Source organism: Rhinopithecus roxellana, chromosome 6 (assembly GCF_007565055.1).
Source record: "Rhinopithecus roxellana isolate Shanxi Qingling chromosome 6, ASM756505v1, whole genome shotgun sequence".
In the NCBI taxonomy this organism is placed as follows: Eukaryota; Metazoa; Chordata; class Mammalia; order Primates; family Cercopithecidae; genus Rhinopithecus; species Rhinopithecus roxellana.
The window spans coordinates 137,454,415-137,478,983 of record NC_044554.1 but is presented as its reverse complement, the minus strand read 5'-3'; the positions used below and the strand labels follow the sequence as shown (position 1 = coordinate 137,478,983).

The following is a 24,569-nucleotide window of genomic DNA, read 5'->3' as shown; positions in this document are numbered from 1 at the left end:
CCTCTGCCTCCAGCCCCCTCTGCTCCTTTGGGCTCACGCCCCCCTCCTCCCCTTCCAGCTGGCGGGGGCTGCGCTGCCTCCCAGACCTAGCAGACCTGCTCAGTCAGCTGGGGCCCCCTGAGGACAGTTGCCTCCGGAGCCGCCAGGACCTGCCATTCTGCGCGGAATGGCAGCGGCAGCAGCATCCCCGCCAGAGGCGGCGGCGGCGGCGGCGGCCACGGCCACCACCGCGGACGCTATTGTTCCCTGGTGTTAGACGCACTCTCCCTCCTTCTCATCTGAAGCGAACAATAGCAGGAAAGAGCTTTGCTTTCTGTACTCTTTGGGAAGACGTTCCAAGAGCGGAGAAAAATTCCCTGCCGAGCGTGCTACGGCTCTGGACCCTGGAGTGGCTGCGGGCGGCATGGGGCTGCAAGCCAGGCGCTGGGCGTCCGGGAGCCGGGGCGCTGCGGGGCCGCGCCGGGGCGTCCTGCAGCTGCTGCCGCTGCTGCTGCTCCTGCTGCTGCTGCTCCCGGTTGCCGCCGGCAGGGCTGCGGCACAGGGCGAGGCGGAGGTGCCCACCCTCTATCTGTGGAAGACTGGTAAGTGGGACGGAGTTACCGTTTCCCCATCTTCACATCTGGGGCCACATTAAGGAGCTGATGGGCTTCTGTAGGGACCCCGGTGCTTTTGGATGGCTCGGTTATGCTGGGATCCTAAGGTAAAAAGTATGATTTCTTAGGAAGCAAATAGGTCATGTCCGATACAATTAGGAAAGAAAAGCATAACAACTAAGAGGCAACAGTGAGTAGCTGGAATGTTTCTCTCGCAGCTCCGTAATGAGGGCAACGCTGCACTTCCATAATGAAGTGCAATATTTTTAACCTCTGGATTTTCATTCTACTAGGAGTTTCTTAAACACATTTCTAGCAAAGAATAAGCAGAGTTTAGCCTCGGTCTTTATTGTTTAGGCAAGCAATATGCTCGCTGTCACAACATTTGTGGATATAGAGTTGAATTTGTTAACTTTAGCTTTGTGTTATGTGGGACACCCCAGAAACAAGCCAAGTGAGGGCGGTTCCAACAATTAAAGGCGAATGGGGCTCCAGTGAACCTTCCGGAAAGACTGAAAACTCAATTCTTAACTAGTGAATCGCAGGATTTTTAAAGTGTACAACTTTGAGGATGTCTGGATTCAAACTTCCCCTTCCTTCCTTGAGAATTATTTTGCTTTGTTTTTCAACCACCCAACAAAAGCAGCTACTAACTGCCCATCAGTACCCCCTGGCAAAGTGCTTGGAGGTTCTGGCGGGGGCCGTGACAGGCAGGAAAACAACGCAAAGTGAGGCATTACTAACCCATTTTCTGCAGGCTCACTTTCTCTGTCCATTAAAAAACATTGAGAATTCTTTAGCGGACCTGAAACTTCACGTGTTCGTAGGAATAAAATGGGAAAAGATTATCCCTGTTGCTTAGAGCTAGGGGGTAATTTAAGAATAACTCGGTCATGCCAAACATTAAGAGAATGTTGTAGTTGAAAGGGAAAGTATGTATTCGTCATGGGGTTGCAAACAAGTTTCAGGGAGTGGGTCTCTTCCTGCTTCAACCCATCTCTGTACCACTGCTGAAGAGACAGCTCAATTTATTCTACGATTGCATCAATATCGGTATCTGAAATTTTTAAAGAAGTTGCAGCTATCTAGACATTTAGTGAGGAGATTATACAGAAATGTATTTAAAGTCAAAGTACACAATTTTTCTTAGAATATTACATGAAACACATACACATTTTTAAAAGCAAGATTATTTTTGCTAACACCTTAAGTTTGCAGATCCGTTGAGTAATGAATTCAAATAAAATAAAACTAATTTATTTCAATTTGAAACAAAGAGTTGAAGATCTCTAATTTAGTCTAAGCTAGGGTTTTACTTGTCAAAAACACATTCATAATGACAAACATTACTCAAATTATAATTTACCGTTAAATGGTATCATATGGATGCTTGGGAAGAGCTCCTTAGGTAAGTCAGGGTAAGATAAAATAGTACTTGCCTAGTTGAAATTTATACTAGCAAAGTAATAAGAGCCAAGCAATAATTCAGATGGAAAACAGTCCGACCAACATTCACTGTACAGCATCTGAGGTGTCAATATATGTCATCATAAATGTCATGGAAGGAACACAAGCCAATAAACAGCTTAAAATAGTGGGAAGCTCTCAGAAACAATGGTATGGAGACCTTGATTCCAGTGCCAGTCCCAGCTCTTGCTAGCTATAGGAATTTTGGTAGTTCACTTAACTTTTGACCCTTAGTTTTCTCAACTGCATGTAAATGTGATGACACCTTCTTCTGCCTATCTGCAGTGTGTGAAAATCACATAAGTCATGAAAAAGTGATTGGTAAACTTCAAAGTTGTATGCAAATGTAAGCTAGTATGATGAGGATGTTGAAGATATTTCTTGAATCATGATCCTTGGTTTGGTAAAAAAAAAAAAATAGTTCATTCAACTGGAAAGCAAAATAATGACTTCTTTATTATTTTTTATCAAAGGGAAAGGAGACTTCAGTATGTTTGTAATGGAGTTGAAAGTAGTTCTCAAAAGAACTAGAAAATATTTAAAGAAAAAGGATATACCATAAATGAAAATTTAGAGGTTACAGAATCACTATGTGCGTATCACTTGATGAAAATAAACAGGCAAGAAGGGAACCAGAAGAGAAAAGAGGTGAGATACTCCAGAATGTCTGTTCCAATAGGGTAAGCTTGGTCTTGGTAAAGAGGATTATAGAGAATCAGATTAATGATGAGATTATTGAATTAAAATGACGTAGTGAAAGTTGTTACATTGGATGAAGATCTGGGACAGGAACTCAAACTGTGTATGTTACTAACATGCTGTAGAACTTTGGTAAAGTCATTAATGACTTTGGTTCTTGGCTATTTTGTAATATTCATTAAATAGATAAAATGATATCTAAGGGCCCATTTGATCCCCAAAGTGCTTCATATATATGAATACATATGTCAGATACATATATTATAAGTATACACATAAATACATACATACAACAAATAAGGGTATATAAAGTTGACCCTTGAACAATGCACAGATTAGGGGTGCTGACCCACATGCACAGTGGAAAATTTATGTATAACTTTTGACCCCTCCAAAACTTAACTACTAATAGCCAACTATTGATCAGAAGCCTTACAGATAACATGAACAGTCAATTAATACATATTTTGTATGTTATATGTATTATATACTATATTCTTACAATAAAGTAAGCTAGAGACAAAGAAATGACATTTGGAAAATCATGAGGAAGAGACAGTATATTTACTATTCATTAAATGGAACTGGATCATCATAAAGGTCTTTATCTTCATTGTCTTCACATTGAATAAGCTGAGGAGGAAGAGGAAGATAGATAAGGGGTTGGTTTTTGTTGTTTCAGGGAGTGGCAGAGGTGGAAGAAAATCTGCCTGTAAGTTGAACTGCCCAGTTCAAATCATATTGTTCAAGAGCCAACTGTACACATGTGTGTATACATATAATATATTCATATACAATACTAATTACTTATACATTATATGCAATCTTAAATATGTATCTATCTATATATGCTTTATTAATTCAACTCACAACAAAGAGTTATTCCTCAATAACTATGGGACCTAAAATATGTAACCATTGTGGTAAAGGCTGAATGGGATACTGCCATCCCTGCTCTCGAGAAACTCACAATTAACTGTTTTAAAAAAATTATTATTCAACTGATTATAGATTTTAGGAGAAACTCACAATTAAACAATACTATAAATACACAATTACAACATAGCATACCATACACATGAATAGAACATTATAAGAACAGAGAGGTTACTTGACTGATAAAGGAGGTGTGAAGGGTTTCAAAGATAATTTAATATATATCTGGGTCTTGAAGGATGAGTTGGATTTTGACTGAGGAAGGAGTAGAAGGCCATTCTAAGCAGAGAGAAGAAAGAAAATAAAAATGAAAAGGCACAACAGCATTCCTAGATCTAGAAGTCCCAGTAGTACACTGTACCTCAAGCCCAAGATGTTGGATAGCAATGAAAAGATTTCATGCCAATTCAGTGAGTTAGGACCAGATTATCAATAAACTTTCAAACAATGGTAAGATACTGGAGTTTAACTTATAAGCAGGTGGTAGCCACTGGAAACTTTGAGAAGAAGAGTGATATTTTGTTTGTCTAGAACGAAGAGAGATGAGTTTAGAAGCTGGAAGGCCAGTGACGTGAGTTGTTGACTGAGAGACAAAGGGGAACAGAACTCTGACAATAGAAGTTATAGTGAAGAGTGAGTAGAAGAGGGCTTGAGGTCACATTGAAGCAACGTTAGCTTAGGTTTAGGGTGCAGGAGATACAGTGCCTTCCAGGGAAAGTAGGAAAACGCCATCAAGGTTTCCATCATGCCTGTAGCCAGTAATGGAAGTACAAGGTACAAAAAAAAGAAGAACAGATTTCTTAGTGTTGTTAAGAAGAATATCAATTTAATTCAGATATACTGAGCTTGAGGTAGCAATGACATATTTAGACTCATATATCTCATGGGAAAATTAGTGAATGGGTGATTCAGTTTAGGAGAAGGAGTTAGGCCAAAGGTGTAAGCATGGAACTCAATAAATGTATATTTCAATCCATGGGAGTGGGAGGGATCATTAAAGCAAGGAAAATATTGAAAAGAAGAGCCAGGATATTTCACAGAGAATATTGAGATATAAAGGGCCACAGTGGGAGAAAATCTAGAGAAACAGGCTAAGAAAATATGATCAGAAAAGGTACAAGGCAAATGACAAGATACACTAGATGAAGAAGGTATTTTATTAAGGAGATTGTGGCAAAAAGTATTTAAAAAATTTAGAAAGGCTAGGGATTCTAAAATATTTTAGAAAATATCAAGTGTGTTAACTTGGTAAGATAATTCACAGTGTTTTGGGAAACATTTTAGGTATAGAGATACAAACTTGATTGAATAAAACACAAGAGAGTAGAAAAGATAGTATCAATAAAGTTGAGTAAGTGGTATGTAAGTCTGTCTACTATAGTGTTGTTGTTTTATAAGGAGGAAAACCCCAGAATTTAAGATATTAAAAATTATTTATTAAAATACAAAAGTCTGTTGGGCAGGGTGGCTCACACCTATAATGCCACAACATTTTAGAGGCCAAGGTGGGAGGATTGCTTGAACCTAGGAGTTCAAGTTTACAGTCAACCATGATTACACCATTGTACTCCAGCCTGGGTGACAGAGCAAGATCCTGTCTCTAAAAATTAATTAAATAAATAATATATAAAAGTTAAAATTTTCAGCACCTTTGTATCGCAGTCATTTCAAAGATAACTTATCTTTGAATAATTGGAAAACATATTTCATACACACAAGAGGCATAGCATTCATATCACTGAAAGATGAATAACTACTGTTACTAATAAGTGTTAATGGCATTTCACTTTTTTTTTTTTTTTTTTTTAAGACGGAGTCTCACTGTTTTGCCCAGGTTGGAGGGCAGTGGCATGATCTCGGTTCACTGCAACCATTGCATCCCAGATTCAAGCGATTCTCCTGTCTCAGCCTCCTGAGTAGCTGGGATTACAGGCACCTGGCACCATACTGGGCTAATTTTTGCATTTTTAGTAGAGACTGGGTTTCACCATGTTAGACAGGCTGGTCTCGAACTCTTGAACTCAGGTGATCCGCCCGCCTCAGCCTCCCAAAGTTCTGGGATTACAGGGACATTTGCGCTTTTTATCATTCTAGCATATGAGATTGTTCCTGTAATAATTATGGTTAGTTATATTCACTTGGCAATTCCAAATTAAGAGTGTCAATGAATTAAGCAAAATGCAACTGACTTAACCTTAATAAGACAAAAATATTGAATACATAAACTTCTATCAACTTCTGTCATAGATATATTTTCAAAAATATCTTAATGAATTAATTGAATTTATTTTCATAATGATGAAATTATATTGAAATCCAATAAATATATACATAATAGCCATTATTTAGAATTCAGGTGATAGGGTATTTACAGGTATGTGTTTTCTGTCAAGGCAGTATACTCACATTAAACACTTTTGAACTGGATTCATGTAATGCAGGACATTGCCATTTTTGACAGTCACTGTGTCCTTTATACAGTAATTGCATTAAAATTATGCTTTTGTTCTTCAACTTTAGTAAAAACAATGTTATCTTTTTTTAACTTTTGTGTACTTATGCTAATAGTACTTATTACTCTGCATAAAACATACTCTCCAATGTTTAGGGAAATATATCTGTTTTAATTCTACCTATCTTTAATTAACTAAGGAGAGAGGGATATCATTCCAGGTAGTCATAATATCAGGTGGCATTATCCTAGCACAAGTGTTTTGAACTTAAATTGTTCTTACAATTTACTTTTATTCAGAATGTCACATCGTTTTCTCATTTCATGAATGAGAAGGATGGAATAGGGTAGAGAGAGCATGGGTGTCAACATTAATCTGGGGCAACATGGATGGAAAATATTCTATTCATGTTACCTACAAAGTTATTTTGTCTCTCTGAATTTTTTTCCTTCATCTCCAATATGGATTAATGGGATTTCTATAGGGGTTTTCTGAGGTATAAATGTGGTAATGTATGTAATGTACTAGGAGAGTACATGACACATATTAAAAGTTCAGTAAATGATAGTTTTTATTATTGCTATTATTCTGTCAGATGGTACAGTAGCTGTTTAAGTTTATGACCTGGAGCAAGCCCAATAATGTGCATTAGCCTTCTCTTAAGGATCTTTTCTTTTCCAGTAAATGCACTAGAAATTACAAATTGATACAGTTAACCAGACTAGTAGATACTCCAGTTTATAAGGGAGACACCATTTTAGAATGGAAAGAACACAGACTTTGAGATCAGACAAACCACTGTTTACATCTTACCTCTACCTGACCGGTTAAATTAGATCAATTATCTGGCTTTGTTTTTCACCTTGGAACAATGACACAAGTTCTGAAGTAAGAAGGCATTTATGAGGTTTTTCAACAGGTAATAAACAGAAAGCATGTACTGCCATGACCTAAACGCGGCAGACATTCAAAAACTGTTAGTTCTCTTACCAATCTTTACCAGTTATTCTCCTAAAAATGATGTAACTTAAAGAAATTTTACTGGTCTAGCATACTTAATCTGTTTTCTGCAACTAAAGGACAGCATGAAAGACAAAAAAGCAAGTATAGAAAGAAATTATTTTATTATAGACATATTTTTTATTAGTTTGTCACTTATGTGTAGACAGCACATACCAAAGACTATAAAAATGTTTTGAGCACCAAATTTAGGGTTACTTATGTAAACAGAACTTATTATACTTCATTTTGTTATTGTGTCTCAGGGGATTTCTCAAAAATTTGATATTTTACATTCTTGAAATTAACATTGTTTCCTATCACTTCTAAATTAAATGCTGTCACAGTATAGTTGCTTGTATTTTACACATTGCTTTGTTTTTACTTGGTAAGTGATCATTTAAATACATTTTAAAAACCACTGCAGTTTATGTCTGGTCTTTTTTTCTTTTGTAATTTACATAGCACCATCAGTGCTCAGAATTCATTAAAAATATATTGGTTGGCTGGGCGCGGTGGCTCACGCTTGTAATCCCAGCACTTTGGGAGACCGAAGTGGGCGGATACCAAGGTCAGGAGATCGAGACCATCCTGGCTAACACAGTGAAACCCTGTCTCTACTAAAAGGACAAAAAAAAAAAAAAAAAAAAAAAAAAAAGCCAGGCATGGTAGCGGGCGCCTGTAGTCCCAGCTACTTGGGAGACTGAGGCAGGAGAATGGCGTGAACCTGGGAGATGGAGCTTGCATTGAGCCGAGATCGTGCCACTGCACTCTGCACTCCAGCCTGGGCGACAGAGCAAGACTGTGTCTCAAAAAAAAAAAAAAAAGAAAGAAAGAAAAAGAAAAAGGTATATTTGTTGGTTGGATCAAAAAGTCAAATTCTCAGGGAATTTTAAGAATCTTTAACTGTTTCAATGAAACAGGGGTAACTTAGGTCACTCCTGAAAATTATACACAACTATCTGGTTTGTAAAATGTCGGCAGCCCCCAATCATAACTGAGATTAAGAGTACAATAGGATGGCACATAATCCAGATTTTCTTCTGCCGATTATTACTGTATAGAGGACTAGCCTGATGGTGAGGGGAAGAGATTCTGACTAGGTTATTGGTCAAGTATGATTGTGGTTTTGGTTCTTTTAGGAGGAATTCAAGTTTCTTGACCTCTGATATGAGTTAGAATGAGAATACTGGATAGTGGGGTTTCTTTGTGAAGAGAGGATTGGAAATCCCTCAGTGTAGTGAATGTATAGGACAGGATCCCTTAGAATTAATATAAAGGCACATTAGACTGGCCCTTAATGAAGGAGGCACTGAGCATGTGGCACTTGAGAAAATATATCTTTCCTACTACAAGAGACAGTGTAGACTGTGAAATAGAGATGCCAATGAGTCATAAGGTAGATATCTTTTCTAATTTTTTTCATCAGAACTTTACACTAATAGTTTAAAATGCATTCAAGTGATGACAGCATTAAATGTTGTCACAGTAGAATTGTTTCTGTTTCATGAGTTGTTTTGTTTTTACTTCATAGGTGATCATTTAAATTAGTTTTTTAAAACACTGCTGTTTATATCTTTTAAAACTATGCTGTTTATATCATTTAAATTAGTTTTTTAAAACACTGCTGTTTATATAACACTATGGAAATTTCTTGTCTTTCTTGTCTTGTCTTTCTTTCTTGGTGTACATTGCACAGTTAGTTCTCAGAATTCACTAGTTACTTAGATCAAAAAATCAAATACTCAGGTGGTTCCCATGCATGTAGTTCCTATGTACCTACACAGCAAAAAAGTATATATTAATGGGAAGTGATAAAACTATTAAAAGCATTCCTATATACCAATAAAGACCTAGCTGAGAAAGAAATCAAGAAAACAATCCAATTTACAATAGCTGCAAAAATAAAATACTTACAAATGAATTTAACTAAAGACATATATAATCTCTTCAAGGAAAACTACAAAGCACTGATGAAAGAAATTTTCAATGCCACAAACAAATGGAAAAACATCCCATGCTCATGAATTAGAAGAATTAATATTGTTACAATGACTGTTGTGTCCAAAGAAATCTACAGATTCAATGCAATCTCTATCAAAATACCAATGCCATGTTTCACAGAATTAAAAAAGAATCCTAAAATTCATATGTAGCCATAAAAAAGAACCCAAATAGCCAAAGCAATACTTAGCAAAAAGAACAAAACTAGAGAAGTCACATTACCCAATTTCAAATTATGTTATGAGACTATAGTAACCCAAACAGCATAGTACTAGTATAAAAATAGATGCATAGATCAATGGAATAGAATGGATTACCCAGAAATAAGGCCACATATTTTAAACCAACTGATTTTTGACAAAGCCAACAGAAGCAAACATTGGGGAAAGAACTCTCTTTTCAATAAATGGTGCTGGGAAAATTGAATTTCCATGTGCAGAAGAATGAAGTTAGACCCCTGTCTCTCATTGCATACAAAAATCTACCCAAGAGGGATTAACGTCTTAAGCATAAGACTCCTAACTATAACAATACTAAAAGAAAACCTATGGAAAACTCTTCTGTACATTGGTCTAGGCAATCAATTTATGACTGAGACCTCAAAGTCACAGGTAACAAAACTAAAGTAGACAAATGAAACTTAATTAAACTAAAAACCTTCTGCACACCAAAATAAATGATCAACAGAGTGAACAGACAACCTGCAGAGTGGGAGAAAATATTTGCAAACTATTCATCCATCAGGAGACTAACATCTGCAGTATACTAGATATTAGAATATACTGTTTATCAGAATATACTGGAAGAACTTGAACAACTCAGTTTTTAAAAATCACACTAAAAAGTGAGCAATGGACATTAATAGGCATTTTAAAAGAAGACATACAAATGGTTAACAGGTATATAGAAAAGTGCTCGATATCCACTATGCAATTGGTGGGAATGTAAATTAGTACAACATCTATGGAAAACACTATGGAAATTTCTCAAAGAGATAAAAATAGAACTTCCATTCAATCCATCAATCCAACTGCTGGGTATCTACCCAAAGGAAAAAAATAATCAATATATCAAAAGACACCTATACTCATGTTAATCATAGTACTATTCACAATAGCAAAGATATGGAATCAAACTAAGTGTCCATCAACAGAAGAATGGACAATGAAAATGTATGGTGTATATGTATACAATATAATACTATTCAGCCATAAAAAGAATAAAATTATGTGTTTTGCAGTAGTGTGGATATAACTGGAGGTCTTTAACTTAAGTGAAACGAGGTAGGCACAGAAAGTCAAATACCACATCTTCTGATTCATAAGTGGGTGGTAAAAATGTGTACACATAGATATCGAGAGTGGAATGATAGACAAAGGAGATTTGTGAAGGTTAGGAGGTGAGAGGGGGATGGATGATGAGAAATTACCTAATGGGTGCAATGTGCGTTATTTGGATGTTGGATATCCTAAAATTCCTGACTTGATCACTATGCAATCTATGCATGTATCAAAATTGCATATGTACCCTATAAATTTGTTAAAAAAAAAATAGCATATTGGGAAAGGATGAGGGAAACTACGCAATACTTGGAGCAAGGATACCAAAAAGTAAACTATCTATTGTTTCTGATGCATAATTGGACCTAGCCATAAAGATGCCATTGCATCCTCTGAAATGAAAAGTCCCAGAGAACCTGGCTGCAAGGCTGAGGAAAAATATAAAGATGATCCTGTTGATCTCAGCCTTGATATTGAACGTTGTAAAAAAAAAATAAGGAGAGAGATCTTAAACGAAGTAAATCGAGAGAATCAGTGAATTCCCGAGACTCCATCTACTCGAGGGAAAGGTCAGCAGAGAAAACAGAAAACTTATAAAGGATCAAAGAAGCAGAAGAAGTACCGGAGGGTGAGAGGCAGGTCCAGATCCTCCTCCTCTTCCTCCCACTCATCTCACTCCTACAAAGCAGAAGAGTACATTGACGAGACAGGGAGAACACCACGGGCTTTGAGAAATCGAGACTGGGGACCAAAGACTTTGTGTCCAAGTGAAAGAGGAGGTGGCAGAGCTTGAGGAACCTTTCAATTTCGAGCCAGAGGAAGAGGCTAGGGCAGAGGCAACTACTCTGGCAACGATAACAACAACAGCAACAACAATTTTCAAAAAGAAACCGGGAAGGGGAGTGGGACCCAGAGTACACACCCAAAAGCAAGAAGTATTGCTTGCATGATGACCTCCGGGTCAGCGCCGGTTCATGTTCCGGAAACCAAGCACCAGCCCCAAGTGGGCCCATGACAAGTTCAATGGGGAGGAAGGGGAGATTGAAGACAAGAGTGGGACAGAGAACAGAGAAGAGAAGGACAGTTTACAGTCCACAACTGAGTAGGGGCCACTCTTGACGGGATTCATTGCTCCGGGAGAGAGGCGCTGGGAAGACGGCTGGCGAGGAGCTAAACAGAGGAACCTCAAGAAGATTCTGAAAATCCTACCTCCACCCCTCACCAGCCATGCATATTGTACTACCGTGGAAGGCATCCCTGGCGCTGCCTCCCACTAGACAGAGGAGGCTGGCCGTGGAGCCCGGGGGTCAGGCCCAGCTCTTGAGCAGAACACAACGCATTGGGCTTTAGCTGTTTTTCTCATTTGTCGTTGGTGTGTGGGGTGGAGGCAGGGGTAGCATGGGAGAACGATGCTTGGATTAAAATGATTTTATTTTTAATAGACTATTTTTTAAGCAGTGTTAGATTTACAGAAAATTAAGCAGAAAGTACAGAGTTCCCTTATGTTCCCATTCTCCCACTATTTTCCTCTATTATTAGAATCTTGCACTAGTGTGGTGAATTAGTTACGATTAATGAACCAATATTACTACATTATTATTAACCAAAGTTCATGGTTTACATTAGGATTCACTCTTAGAATTGTGCATTCTAAGGATTTTTAACAACTATGTAGAGATATTTATCCACCATTACCGTATTATATAGAATAGTTTTACTACCCTGAAAATGTTCTGTGCTGCTTCTATTTCTCCCTTCCGCCTCCCAAATCCCTAGCAAAGACATATCTTTTTACTTGTCTCCATATTTGTGCTTTTTGGAGAATGTTATATAGTTGGAATCATACCATATGTAGCCTTTTCAGTTGGGCCTCTTTTACTAGCAATAAGTGTTTAAGTTTTCTACATGCCTTTTCATGGCTTGACAGATCATTTCTTTTGAGCGCTGAAAAATATTCCATCCTTTGGCTATACTACAGTTTGTTTATTCACTTACCTATTTAAAGTCATCTTGGTTGCTTCCAAGTTTGGGCAGTTATGAATATTCATGTGCATATTTTTGTGTGGATGTAAGTTTTTAGTTCATTTGCGTAAATACCAAGGAGCATGTTGCGGGATCATATGGCAAGAATATATTTAGTTTTATAAGAAACTGCCAAACTGCCTTCCAAAGTGGCTGTACCATTTTGCATTTCCACCAGCAGTGAGTGAGAGTTCCTGTTTCTCCACTCCTCACCAACTTTTGGTGTTTTTAGTATTTTTTATTTTAGCCATTCTAATGGATGCATATCTTGTTTCAATTTGCAGTTCCCTACTAACCTGATGTTTCATCTGCTTGTCATCTGCAGATGTTCTTTGGTGATAGATCTGCATTCTGTTAATTGTAGGAGTAATAGTAGCAAGACTAGGTAGCTAACTCTTAGCTGGCAGAGTTCAAAGTCTCAATCCAGACTGTGCTGCACATATTCCACTTTTTATTGTTCTGATAGAATGACACATACTGAAGATAATTGTTCAATAATAAAAAAAAAAAAACATGGGAATTAAGTGAGGAATAAATGTAGATGGTCCTACACTTTGCTCCCCCTTGAGAGGAATACCTTGGGAGTTATGAATTATATCTTAAAGTAGAAGGAAATAAGCAAATATAATAAAGATTGCGTTAAGCCTGCAAGCTGGTGAGATTTTCAAGTGTAATACATACCTCCTGTATCCCTAGCAGACTCTGGTATGGTTAATAAATCATGTAGCTGCATATCTACTTTTCCTTGCTTTGCACTGAGGAAGCCATAGTCTGGGAAAAAGTGGGAGATGCAACATTTTTCTGAACTTCCGGGAAACAGTGAAGGTCCACTGTGCTGAAGCCCTAGTAAGTTGACCTGAAACCAAGTTGTTAAGTCAGCCTGCTACTTAGGTTACTCCCATGACCTTCCCATTGACGCAAATTGTTGAGCACACTCAGAAAGGAGATAGGTAAACAATGACCCAGAAGTGGATAGGTGGTGTGCGTGATAATAGAAATATAGTACACTATTAACAGCCTAACCTAGAACAATACTGCCTGATGGAAAATTAAATTTCCCAAGCAAATGTATTGGGCACAGACATTGATTATGTAGCTGAAATAATTTAACTTACGGTATGTGGCCAATACAGGACTTTCTAATTGTTCTGTGTAGTCTGTATAAAATGTTTTCCCTTGGACCATTATAGCACTAGCAATAACAGGACATTCTGAGTGTTGTAGATGGATGTGTTTGTAGGTATGTTCTCTATTGTACCAGAGAAGAAGTGGTATCGGAACACACATAGTGACTATTTGATTTGCACTATTTACAAGTTATTTTTATTTTCTCTACAAAAATCAGAATGTGACTATAAATGTTACAGAGTTCCACTGTATTCAGGGATTTACAGATTAGTTGCAAAGAATTGAATGCACAGCTTAGAAAGAAGCACCTAATCAATAACTAGTTAAATAAATATATGTTTGTGTGCATTTGTCTGTCTGTGTGTGTGTGTGTGTGTGTGTGTGTAGTCAATAAAAAGATGTTTAAGAACAGACTTCTGAGTCAGAAGTACATGAATTTTGACCTAATTTTGTTATTTATTAGGAATGTGATTTCTAATCTCTCTTTTATTTCATAGCTATACCATGTGATATGATATTAGTAACTACCTCTACAGATCATTTTAAAGATAGCTTGAGATAAACCTATAGTGTACTTAGATGGTACCTGGCACAAGCCAGTGCTCAGTAAATGTTATCCCTTACTTGGCTATAATCCTGGTATGAACTGCTCACTGGTACAGAATTTGTCTCCTGAATCTGTCTGTGTCCTTTCCTTTTCTACTTTGTTTCCTTTTCCTCCTTGGATCTGCATATGAATGTCAAGCTTCTCTGCATCTGACATTGCTCTGTTCTGTACCTGTGGTCAGAGTCAACAGAGAAACTACAAAGCTCAGCCTTACTGTAAGGTTGTTCAAAGTATGGTTTTTAAATGCAGGCATTTTGCCTCAGTGTTTTAATTTTACTTGTGATTGTGCATATCTTAGCCATGTAGGCAGTGCTGGAGGTTTGACTCTCTAAGTGGGACTGTGGGTCCCAAAGTTCCTTTGCTTGGAAAACCTGATATTATTCTTGGCAAGACTTTCCTGCTCAGTGATGCTGTGAATGAAAGGATGGTGGAAGTGTACGATTAATGATGAGACTTCCTTTCTTAAATTCCTCTTCTAAGATGCATTGTCTGTGTGTGTGTGTGTGTGTGTGTGTGAGAGAGAGAGAGAGAGAGAGAGATATGAATATCCCACTTTCACACGTCAATATGTGATCCAAAATATTCTGAAGGAAATAAAAATGTTGTCTCCCAACTTGAAGGAGGGACAACTATTCAACTATTTCATGTCCATTACAACCCATTTATTTGTACGTTCTTTAAAATTTGTGAAGCACTTGTAAATTTATGTCAGAATCACAATAATAATTTGATGCACCTTTATAGGCATAATCACACACATATACATGTCTGCATATCTAGATGCATGAATATATACATATACAGGCACATGCAAATAATGCAATAATATATGGCTAAATTATCACACAGGACTTCATCATTTACCTGATATTATGAAAATTATACCTCCTAAAATTTGTTTTTATGTGATATTTATAGTAGTGACTTTTAAAAATGTGTGCAATTATAGACATTTTTTACTAAAATATTATACAAATTTTATATTAAGATTTTATTTTACAAAGTTTTGTGCCAAGCTTATGTTCATCGATAACCCACTCATAAAAGCTATTATGAAAGTCCTTGCATTACCTTCCACTAACTTACAGCTTTTGTTTTAAGACCCTTTTTATGTCTAACCATCTTCCTGTGTTTGCCACTCTGGTGCCTGTACAATGTTTTCAAACTGCAATGCTTGCACAAATTTCCAAGAAGTACTTTTCTAATAGCATCTACCTGCCAGCATATCCATGAACACTATTTCTCTAAAACTTTACTTGTCAATGGTTTCTATTGATTATGACACCATTAAGACAAGAATGGTAACAGACCCAGATGGAATAATGTGGATTACAGGTATCTATATAAAAACATATATCGCACTGCACAACTATTTCAGGGGATTCCATTCACAGTCTGAATTAAGTGATCTTTTTATTCCCCAGTTTGTGTTAATTGGCAGGGACTTAGTACGTATTTTATGGCAAGATCTGTGTGTCAGGTGCAGGGGAACAAACATGAATAGCACACGAGGTCCTTCAAGGAGTTCTCTATCCTGTGTAAATAAGTTATTTGAGGCTAGTGAACTTATTACAAAAATATAAACATATATGGATGTAAAATGGAGGAGGGAGTAATACTCTTGCAAAATGAGACAGGGAAGGAAAACTTTCATAAGACACAAGTCTGAAAGATAATCAGTTTACAAATGGAGAAAGGCTATAGAGAGACAGAATTCCAGGCAGAGAAGGAATAGTTGTGAAAAAAATTAAATGGCATGTTTCCGGGGTTAGAAAGAAGTTTGGAGTCATAAAAAGTAGGGAGTAATTTGGGGTGGGAAGAAGGGTGGATATGAGTTTGGAGAAGAAGGGAATGGATGGATGACAGAGTCTTTTCGTAATAATAAGAAGTTTATTTGCTGTTTTCTGATTCATAGAATCTAGGAGCTCAAGTCTATTTGAGTTTATAAAATATTGTCAGGAATGAAAGGATATATTTGTAAATGTTAAGTCAGATGTGAATATATGAGTTTTATATGATTGTTCATCTAAATGAACTATTATAATTCTCCTTGCAAACTTTCCAAGAGAAATGCTATCTTAGGTAGTGCTAATTAAATGCAGTAATTTCAATAGTGTAGCATCCTTTCAGGTTTATTAATAAGAATGATGTAATATTTTATTTTTTCCTCTGCCGTTTTGAGTAAAGTAATATTAAAATAAGTAAAGCTTAAATATATGTACATATATTTAAATGTACAGGTATAGAACTCATCCCTGATGAGTTCTGTGAAAGGGAATACAAATGAGGAGAGTAGATGAGGCATGATATAAAGGCCGGCTGTACTCAACTCTTCTCTGTTGTGGACTACCTGGTTAAGGGAAGCAACACCACTCCCTTACCCTGCTTCAGGTCTATCACTTGCAATCAGGTAGAGACCAGGTTCAACTAGAAACAAAAAAATTGCATAAAGGACAATACCGTTGACTGAATGCAGTGTCTAGCTGGCCAAAATTGGACTATGGGGCATTGATTGACAACCTTTGCCTTTGACAATCATATCAGGTCTTCAAAAACATGAAGCTTAAAAATGGAGGGTAAAAAAGATTTTTAAAAGATTCTTTTTTTTTTTTTTTTTTTTTTTTGAGTTTTAGAGAATGGCTACATGAAAGTATATGTAACAACAAATTCAAATTAAAGTGTCTGAGCAGCCATGTTTCCAGCCAACATCAACATTTCTCTATGCATTGTGCTTCATTTGTTCTCATTAGTTCATGGGTCCTGTGGAGAGAGGAGTGATGAGGATTAAGGCATCTGCTGTTCATGAACTGGCACAGATAATCACAGAAATGCAGCAAAGATCAGAAGATCCAATGATTCTATCGAACAGCTTCTTTTGAGAGTCTGCTGTGGTGACTGCATACCTCTAATGGGAGAGTCATCAAAATGGATTTGGATTTATGAAATCAAATAATTCATAAGGAGAGCTTTGACTGCTGCTAAGATACATTTCTCTCCCTGTCTCTTAATGCAATATTTAATCTAATTTCTTTAGTTCTCTCAGCCTGTTTTATAAGAGAAGTGGTTTTGAACTGCTTCAGCTGTGCAAGTTCCATGAGAAGAGAATAAATATTATGAAGCAGACAAGGTGGTTCTTCAACCTTGATTGATCAAGCACTGCAGAATTGTGAAAGTCATGATTTCCCAAATCATGATGAAAGTTTTCAGAGCTTTCAAGATCATTCTTCTTGCAATAATTTTCTACCTTGGTAGGATCATCTAAAAGCTAAATTATTTTGAGCATTTTATGAAAATGTGGAAATTAGAGTGAAAATTACTCTTGTGCCATGTTATTATAAATGAGATGAATCTCCTTTGTTAGTCATTTGCTGAATACTTGGGAGTGCTATCAAAGAGCCATTCTTTTAACAGCTTTATTGGATAGAATTCACATAGCATGCAATCACCCATTTAAAGTGTACAATTCAATGGCTTTTAGTTGTGCATCCATTACCACAATCAATTCAAGAACATTTTCATTACCCCAAGAAGAAATCCTGCATCCCTTAGACATCACCCCAAGTCCTGGGCAAATACCAATCTACCTTTTCTCTCTATTTGCCTAGTCTGGACGTTTCATATGAATGGCATCATAACTTGCATGATCCTTTGTGACCTTTTACTTCACATATCATGTTTACAAAGTCTATCCATGTTTTACATGTATTAATACTTCATTCCTTTTTATTGCTAAATAGTTTTCCGCTGGATAAATACACTGCCTTTTGTTTGTTCCTCAGTTGATAGACATTTGGGTTGTTCCTACCTTTTGACTATTATAAATCATGCTACTATGAACATTCATGTGCAAGTTTTATGTGGATATGTATTTTCATTTCTCGAATGTATACTTAGGAGTTACATTGCTGGATCTTATGGTAACTGTATTTTTAATTGTTTGAGAAACTGCCAAACTGTTTGAGCCTTATTATTATTATTATTATTATCATTATTATTATTATTATTTTGAGATGGAGTTTTGCTCTGTTACCCAGGCTAAAGTGCAGTGGCACTCTCTTGGCTCACCGCAACCTCCGCCTCCCAGGTTCAAGTGATTCCCCTGCTTCAGTCTCCCAAGTAGATGGGTTTACAGGCATATGCCACCATGCCCAGCTAATTTTTTGTGATTTTAGTAAAGACAGGGTTTCACCATGTTGGCCAGGATGGTCTCGATCTTCTGACCTTGTGATCTGCCTGCCTCGGCCTCACAAAGTGCTGGGATTACACGCGTGAACCACCATGCCCAGTTGAACCATATTTTTTAAACCCAGCACAGCATAATACATATTATTTTTTTTATGAATTTCAGATATAACGTAATTGTCATTTAAGAACATGTAATTAGAAGATAAGTAATTAAAATATAGGAACATGCTTTAGGGGACCTAATTCATAAGAATAAAAGTGCATTTAGGAAGAAAATCTGCTGAAATAATCATGAACACACTTAATAGGATGCCAACAAGAAGTTCCTTTTGGGTTTTTAATGTGATCACATAGTGAAGGCCTCAATAAAGAAAAAAATAAAGTAGTTGGGATGGCAGAGCTGTCATGACTTATCAATGTTTTTTAAAGTTGCAGAGAAATCTAAATTATACCAATAAAAACTTTCAATGCTAATCTGTTTTGAAGGTGCCTATATCCTTTTTATAGCTTAGTGGGTAGAACAACAATACTTCCTTGTATTCTTGTGGTACTCTGTAATTCCCCAAGCACTCATGCATACATGTTCTTTCACTAAATTCTCACGATTTCTTCATTAATATAGGGCATTCTTCTCCTTTAATGAAAGAAGAAACTCAGGTACTGAAGTTAAGTGATTTAACCCAAACCATACTCTTAGTATAAAACTAGCAGCCAGGACACATATCATGGTGTCTTTTGATGTTATGATATACATACAAATGAAATTTTCTATAAAGTCCTTTAAAGTATGCTTCTAATATTTTGATTGAAAAAGCCAAGGTCAGAGAAAATACTCTCCAGTTTTGTGAAGATTAAGTCTCTAAGATTTAAATTAGCATTATATGGTATAAATAATAGCTGACAACAGAAATTTGGATTTAATATTTTCACACAAGTATAGGGAGATAGAGTAAATGATTATAGACTTGTGTTTTGAAAAATATTTTGACTATGTAATGTGTTGACTGATTACTTTACCATGTTCTTGAGATTTTGCCATTTTCTCTCATAGTTTCCTTCACTTTTCTAACATAAATGATAACATATTTTATCTATAAAATCTGTTGTCCTATAATTAAATGTAAGTATATTCCCATATTGTTTCACGATGCAATGCATCTTATTTAGAAGTATAAAGTGCTGCTTCAAGCTATAACTAAATATTCAGTTTCAGTATATTTACATTTTTAAATTCATTTTGTAAAGGGTTATACAGATTTTTACTGTGAATTTTCTTGAAAATAAATAACACAGGAGTTTAAACTGAACACCACACAACAGAAGATTCTAAATCTTCCTCATCTGTGTGTCTCCCAAAAAACCTAACAGGGCACCCTCTCTCCCTCTCCCCATTTCTCTCTTCCTCTCTCCCCCCACCCCGCCCCCACCACACACAATTTTCTTTTCTTCTCCTTTATAGTCTCAGATTTCTTTCACTGTCTCTTCAAATGTCTCTCATTATGCTCAGTGGTTCTTTTCCCTTCTCTCCCACCTCCCTTGTCTGACCACCTGTGTTGTATTTTGATACAATATTGCAGTCTACCTTTAATTTCAGGAAATCTTTTTCAAGTATATAAACTGATGTAATTTCATGAATAAGCATATTATCAACAATAGAAAATGCTGACTTTCACTGTGTCCTTTAAACGGAGAATTGCATTCCAGCTGTAGTTTTCCTTTTCTTTTCTTCCCAGAAAGAATCCAAATGAAAACCTGCAAGCATCATTATATTTGTCCGCAGGCAGCCAAGCTGATATATTTAGTGTGGACTGCTGTATGGGATACAGCTGTGAAATGAGCTAAAATTTATTATTGCAGGTAAAAGAACTAGTATAAATGTATTCAAATGAAATCCTTTGCAAGCATTACAGTAAATAGACTTTGGAAACATTCCCATCCTGTCTCGTGTACTTTAAAAACGACTTTTCTGAAGATACTATATATCTTAGGGCATGTGATGAAGGAGATGAAAATTAGGACTGTCAGTATTCAGGGATTTATACAGTAGGTTTCTCTTACCACTAGTACAATAGGATTTTTAATTTGAATTCATATATATGCTTGGTTCTTCCTAAATCTTGGGCCAATGTAAAAAAGTCTCTTGAGGAGGAAGAAAACTAGCTACTCCTAAATGCATCATGAGCACACAAACCATTTCACTCCTTAAGTATAAAGATAGCAATTTTAACCCAGAGGAAAACTTGAAATATTCTTTCTATTTTGAAGGTCTTTACATAACTTGTGTACAGTGCATGTCATTGTTTTAAGTTTGTGTGTATGTGTGTGTGTATGTGTGTGAGTGCTTGATAATCCTATTGGTTAATGTGCATAGGAAATTTGTTTTCTTAATCTAAGTCAGGTTAATGGACAAAAGAGACATTACACACAAATCACCAAGTTTTAAAATATTGTAAACTAATAAAATATCCTTAACACTAACATCATATGCCACATAATTTAATCTGCAGCTTATTGTGATGCAGAAATGTCTTCAGAAGTTTGAAGTTCAGTATCTTCATTATGAATAAAAACATATTGCTGTAATAGAACAACGAGGAAGTTCTGGGAAAAAAATTTAGTTGGCAGAAGGCTGAATTAAACCTGATTTGAGTATGAGTAGTCTTTTAGTCTTCCTAATTTAATTGTGTACTTTTAAGGGATATTTAAATGTTTCGAACTTTTTCTGAATGGTTTTCTACATTCAAAAATTTATGGAGACTCTTACTGTTCTATTCACAACCACATTTCTGAAAGTTGAAATTAAACCATCCTAGGGCCGAGCTAATATTGTCAATAATTTTGCGTACATGTACATGTTTATGGTGTTTCTCTTATTATTGGTTGCATCATATTAAGTCAGCTGGAATGGAAAGTTAAATCTGAGGTGAAGACAAATTGTTTGATATTTCTTCTTTCTAGCAGAGTTATTCTCCCCATTTCCCAATTTTGATCTATTACAAATAAAACAGTAACATCAGCATCGGGGGGGTGCCCTCTAAGCTCTTTTATTTACTACACAAACATTTTACTGAACTTTAGCTATGGGGAAGTATAGACATGTATGAGCTCGTAATCTTTCAAGGAGATGTAGACATAGCAATTGTAATCAGGGTAATCGGGGCTATCACTGAAGGGGAGTGACTAGCTTATCTGAGCTGGAGATGGGCAAGGAAGGGCCAAGAAAAGACTGATATTTACATTTGTACTGGCCTCCAAAGGATGTGCAAAACTCTGAGAGATGAGAGATGAAGGAACATCACATGGCAAAGGCACAGAGACAGCTATCCGAATGGCTTTCACACTCTGAATAGTTCACTCTTTACCCATAAAACCCTAGGACAGCTCTCTGCTGGTGCTCTCAACAACATCAGGGATTCTTGCCAGTTTTACCTCCTGTTCTTTCTAAATGTGCCAGATGTATGCTAAGAGCCAGTTTCTACCTGGTCTGGATTTCCTTAATCAGTTGCTTGTAATGTCTCCATAGGATTGTCTGCTTGAGTTCTAAATGCTGATTTGTTCCTATCCCATACTTTTTCATGTTCCTCAGTTTCATGCAATTTGACCAAATGGTTAGTTTGTTCAACTTTCTTATACAACTCACTGTTCTAGAACCCCTACCTTCAACTTGAGCCCCAAAATATAGAATAAAATCAAATATTAGGTACAATTCTCAGCTCTATTTATCTTGAACCATGTATCACATTGTTTATGCTTTGGTACATATAAGACTCAACTTTGGGCCTTAGCAGGAAAACCAATGAACATTTGTTTGTAAGGAATACGTTGTTAGTATGTACATTAGGCCTAGAAATTAAGCAAGTAGGCAAGTTCCAAAACTACTTAAAATAGTTCCTTTGAGTGTAGGAAGTGCTTTAACTCTAGCTTACCTAAAGATATAATAATGCTTACTGAAATGTTTACCATAGTTAATTCTTATTTCTCCTCTTCACATGAAATAAAATTTCATACATTCCAAAGCCTGTGACCATAAGGCTATGAAAATTTTCCTGCAATAAGTGAATTATGCTTTTTTATACACTCATGGGACACACAAAAAAGAAAAATCCTTGTGAAGAGTAAAATGTAATATCATCTTTGAAGTGACTGATAGATAAGCAACAGACAGCCACAACTATAATAGTCGATTACAGAATCCAAAAATGACTCTCCTGTCAAGATTCAGTTCAAACATCACTTGCTCTATGAAGCTTTTGTGATTCTCCTCCCTGACTTATGTCAGCACTTTAACAACAATACTCTATTTTTATTTTCACCTGTGTATTCAGTGTCTGCCTCCAACAAGTTACTGGTAATGATTTTGGGTACTTTATTGTTTAGGTGTCTCTTACCCTTATCATGAAAATGTGAGCTTCTTGAGGCAAAAGCTGTCTTAGTCATGTTTGTTAACTCACCATGTATTATATACTAGGTATCAGCACATGGTTGATGAATGAATAAATTACTTAAACTTAATTTAGCTTACATAATGTTATATCATGTTTTTCACTTCATAACTCTCATGATGATTTTCCTATTTTATAAAATATTCCCGGAAAATTTGATATATTTTAATGGTATATCTATTATATGTATGGTTCAAGTATTTAATATTCCTTTAATACTGACTATTTGGGTCATTAGCTTTTTTATTATGAAATTATGCTATACGTGATACTCTTGTAGCATATCTTTTTTGCCCATCTCTGAGTTATTCCTTATGGTGCATTTTAGAAATTCAGTTCTTTAGTTAAAAGGAGGAATATTTTCAAGACTCCTGATACAGATTGTCAAATTATTATAGTTTATACACATGCTAGTAAAGAATAAAGAACCTAGTTTACATGACCAAACTGGGCATAACAGTTTTAAAACCTTTACTAACACAACAAATCACAAGCCATCTATCTCAGTATTATTAATTTTAAAAAAGTGATATCTTTTAAATATGATAGAAAAACCTATTTTTTTTTTCATTTTGGTGTATAGTTGTGCCTTAATTCATTTTGTGCTGCTATAACTGAATACCCAATACTGGGTAATTTATAAAGAACAATTTATTTCTCACAATTCTGGAGGCTGGGAAGTCAAAGACCAAGGTGTTGGTTCATGTGTCTGGTGAGGGCTGCACCCTCTGAAGGCGAGAAATGCTGTGTCCTCACATGGTAGAAGGTGAAAGGACAAGAAAGAGCAGACCTCTCTATGGACCTCTTTTATGAGGGCCTTAATCCCATTCACCGGGGGGAAGTCCTCATGAGCCTAATCACCTCTTAAAGGACCCACATTTTAATATTGTCACATTGGCAACAACTGAATTTTGGAAAGGACACATTCAAACCATAGCTGTGTGTGTGTGTGTGTGTGTGTGTGTATGTGTGTGTGTGTGTGTGTGTGTGTGTTTGGTCTCTTTCCAAACTGCCCTGCAGAAGTTAGCACCCTGGCATAATCAGAACAGCTTAGGATAGAGAAGGAGACTTTCACAGAGTTGTGTATGGAAAAATGTGTAGATGAGTGGTGCAGTGAGAGGCCCTCTGGGATTCTTGGGACAAAGAAACAATGGGGAGCATAGAAGACAGGTATGGGAGTGAGTTTCAGTATTGCTGTGACAGTGTTTTGTTTCTTGGGTGTCATTTATTTTGGTATTACTTAATTTAGAATTATTGGTTCTTATTGATATCTGAGAAAATAGTCTTAGAAAGTTAGCTTTGCAGGAGGCCAACATTTTTGGCAAAAACGGTGAATTTAACTAATATATTTTAGTTGTAGCAAAATGTTACTGATTTAAAACTTAAGTCAGGTGATCTTTTACAGAATATATGAGACTAAGCCTTAGGTGTTATAAATCTTTTCCTGAAAAATAAAAAGTATACCGCATTACTTTCAGTCATTAATTGGTACTATTAATAATTCAAGTCACTTCTAAAATGGTTTATTCAAAATAAATTTGGGGCTTGGGTAGACTAAAAATTACATTATTTAATGTTATTCTAATTGGTTTACTGTTATATAAATCTTCAAATGAAAAATTTTATAAAATCAACAATTTATTTTATGATTTTACTTCATTTTATTTCATATATTCTTTCTATATCATCTGTAAGAAAGCAGGATTTTACTTGATTAATACTACAAAAATAATTATAGTCCCTCTTAATATCCC

General features: G+C 36.2%; 1 protein-coding gene across 1 annotated transcript in view; it reads left to right on the top strand.

Moving 5' to 3' along the window:
- Positions 1-154: 154 nt before the first annotated feature.
- Positions 155-24,569, top strand: part of LOC115898203 (thrombospondin type-1 domain-containing protein 7A-like) — a 336,275-nt gene continuing 311,860 nt past the window's right edge. The window contains exon 1 of the mRNA XM_030932028.1: positions 155-581. Within this exon, the coding sequence (XP_030787888.1) occupies positions 404-581 (178 nt within the window). The 5' untranslated portion in view covers positions 155-403. The remainder of the gene's footprint in view (positions 582-24,569) is intronic.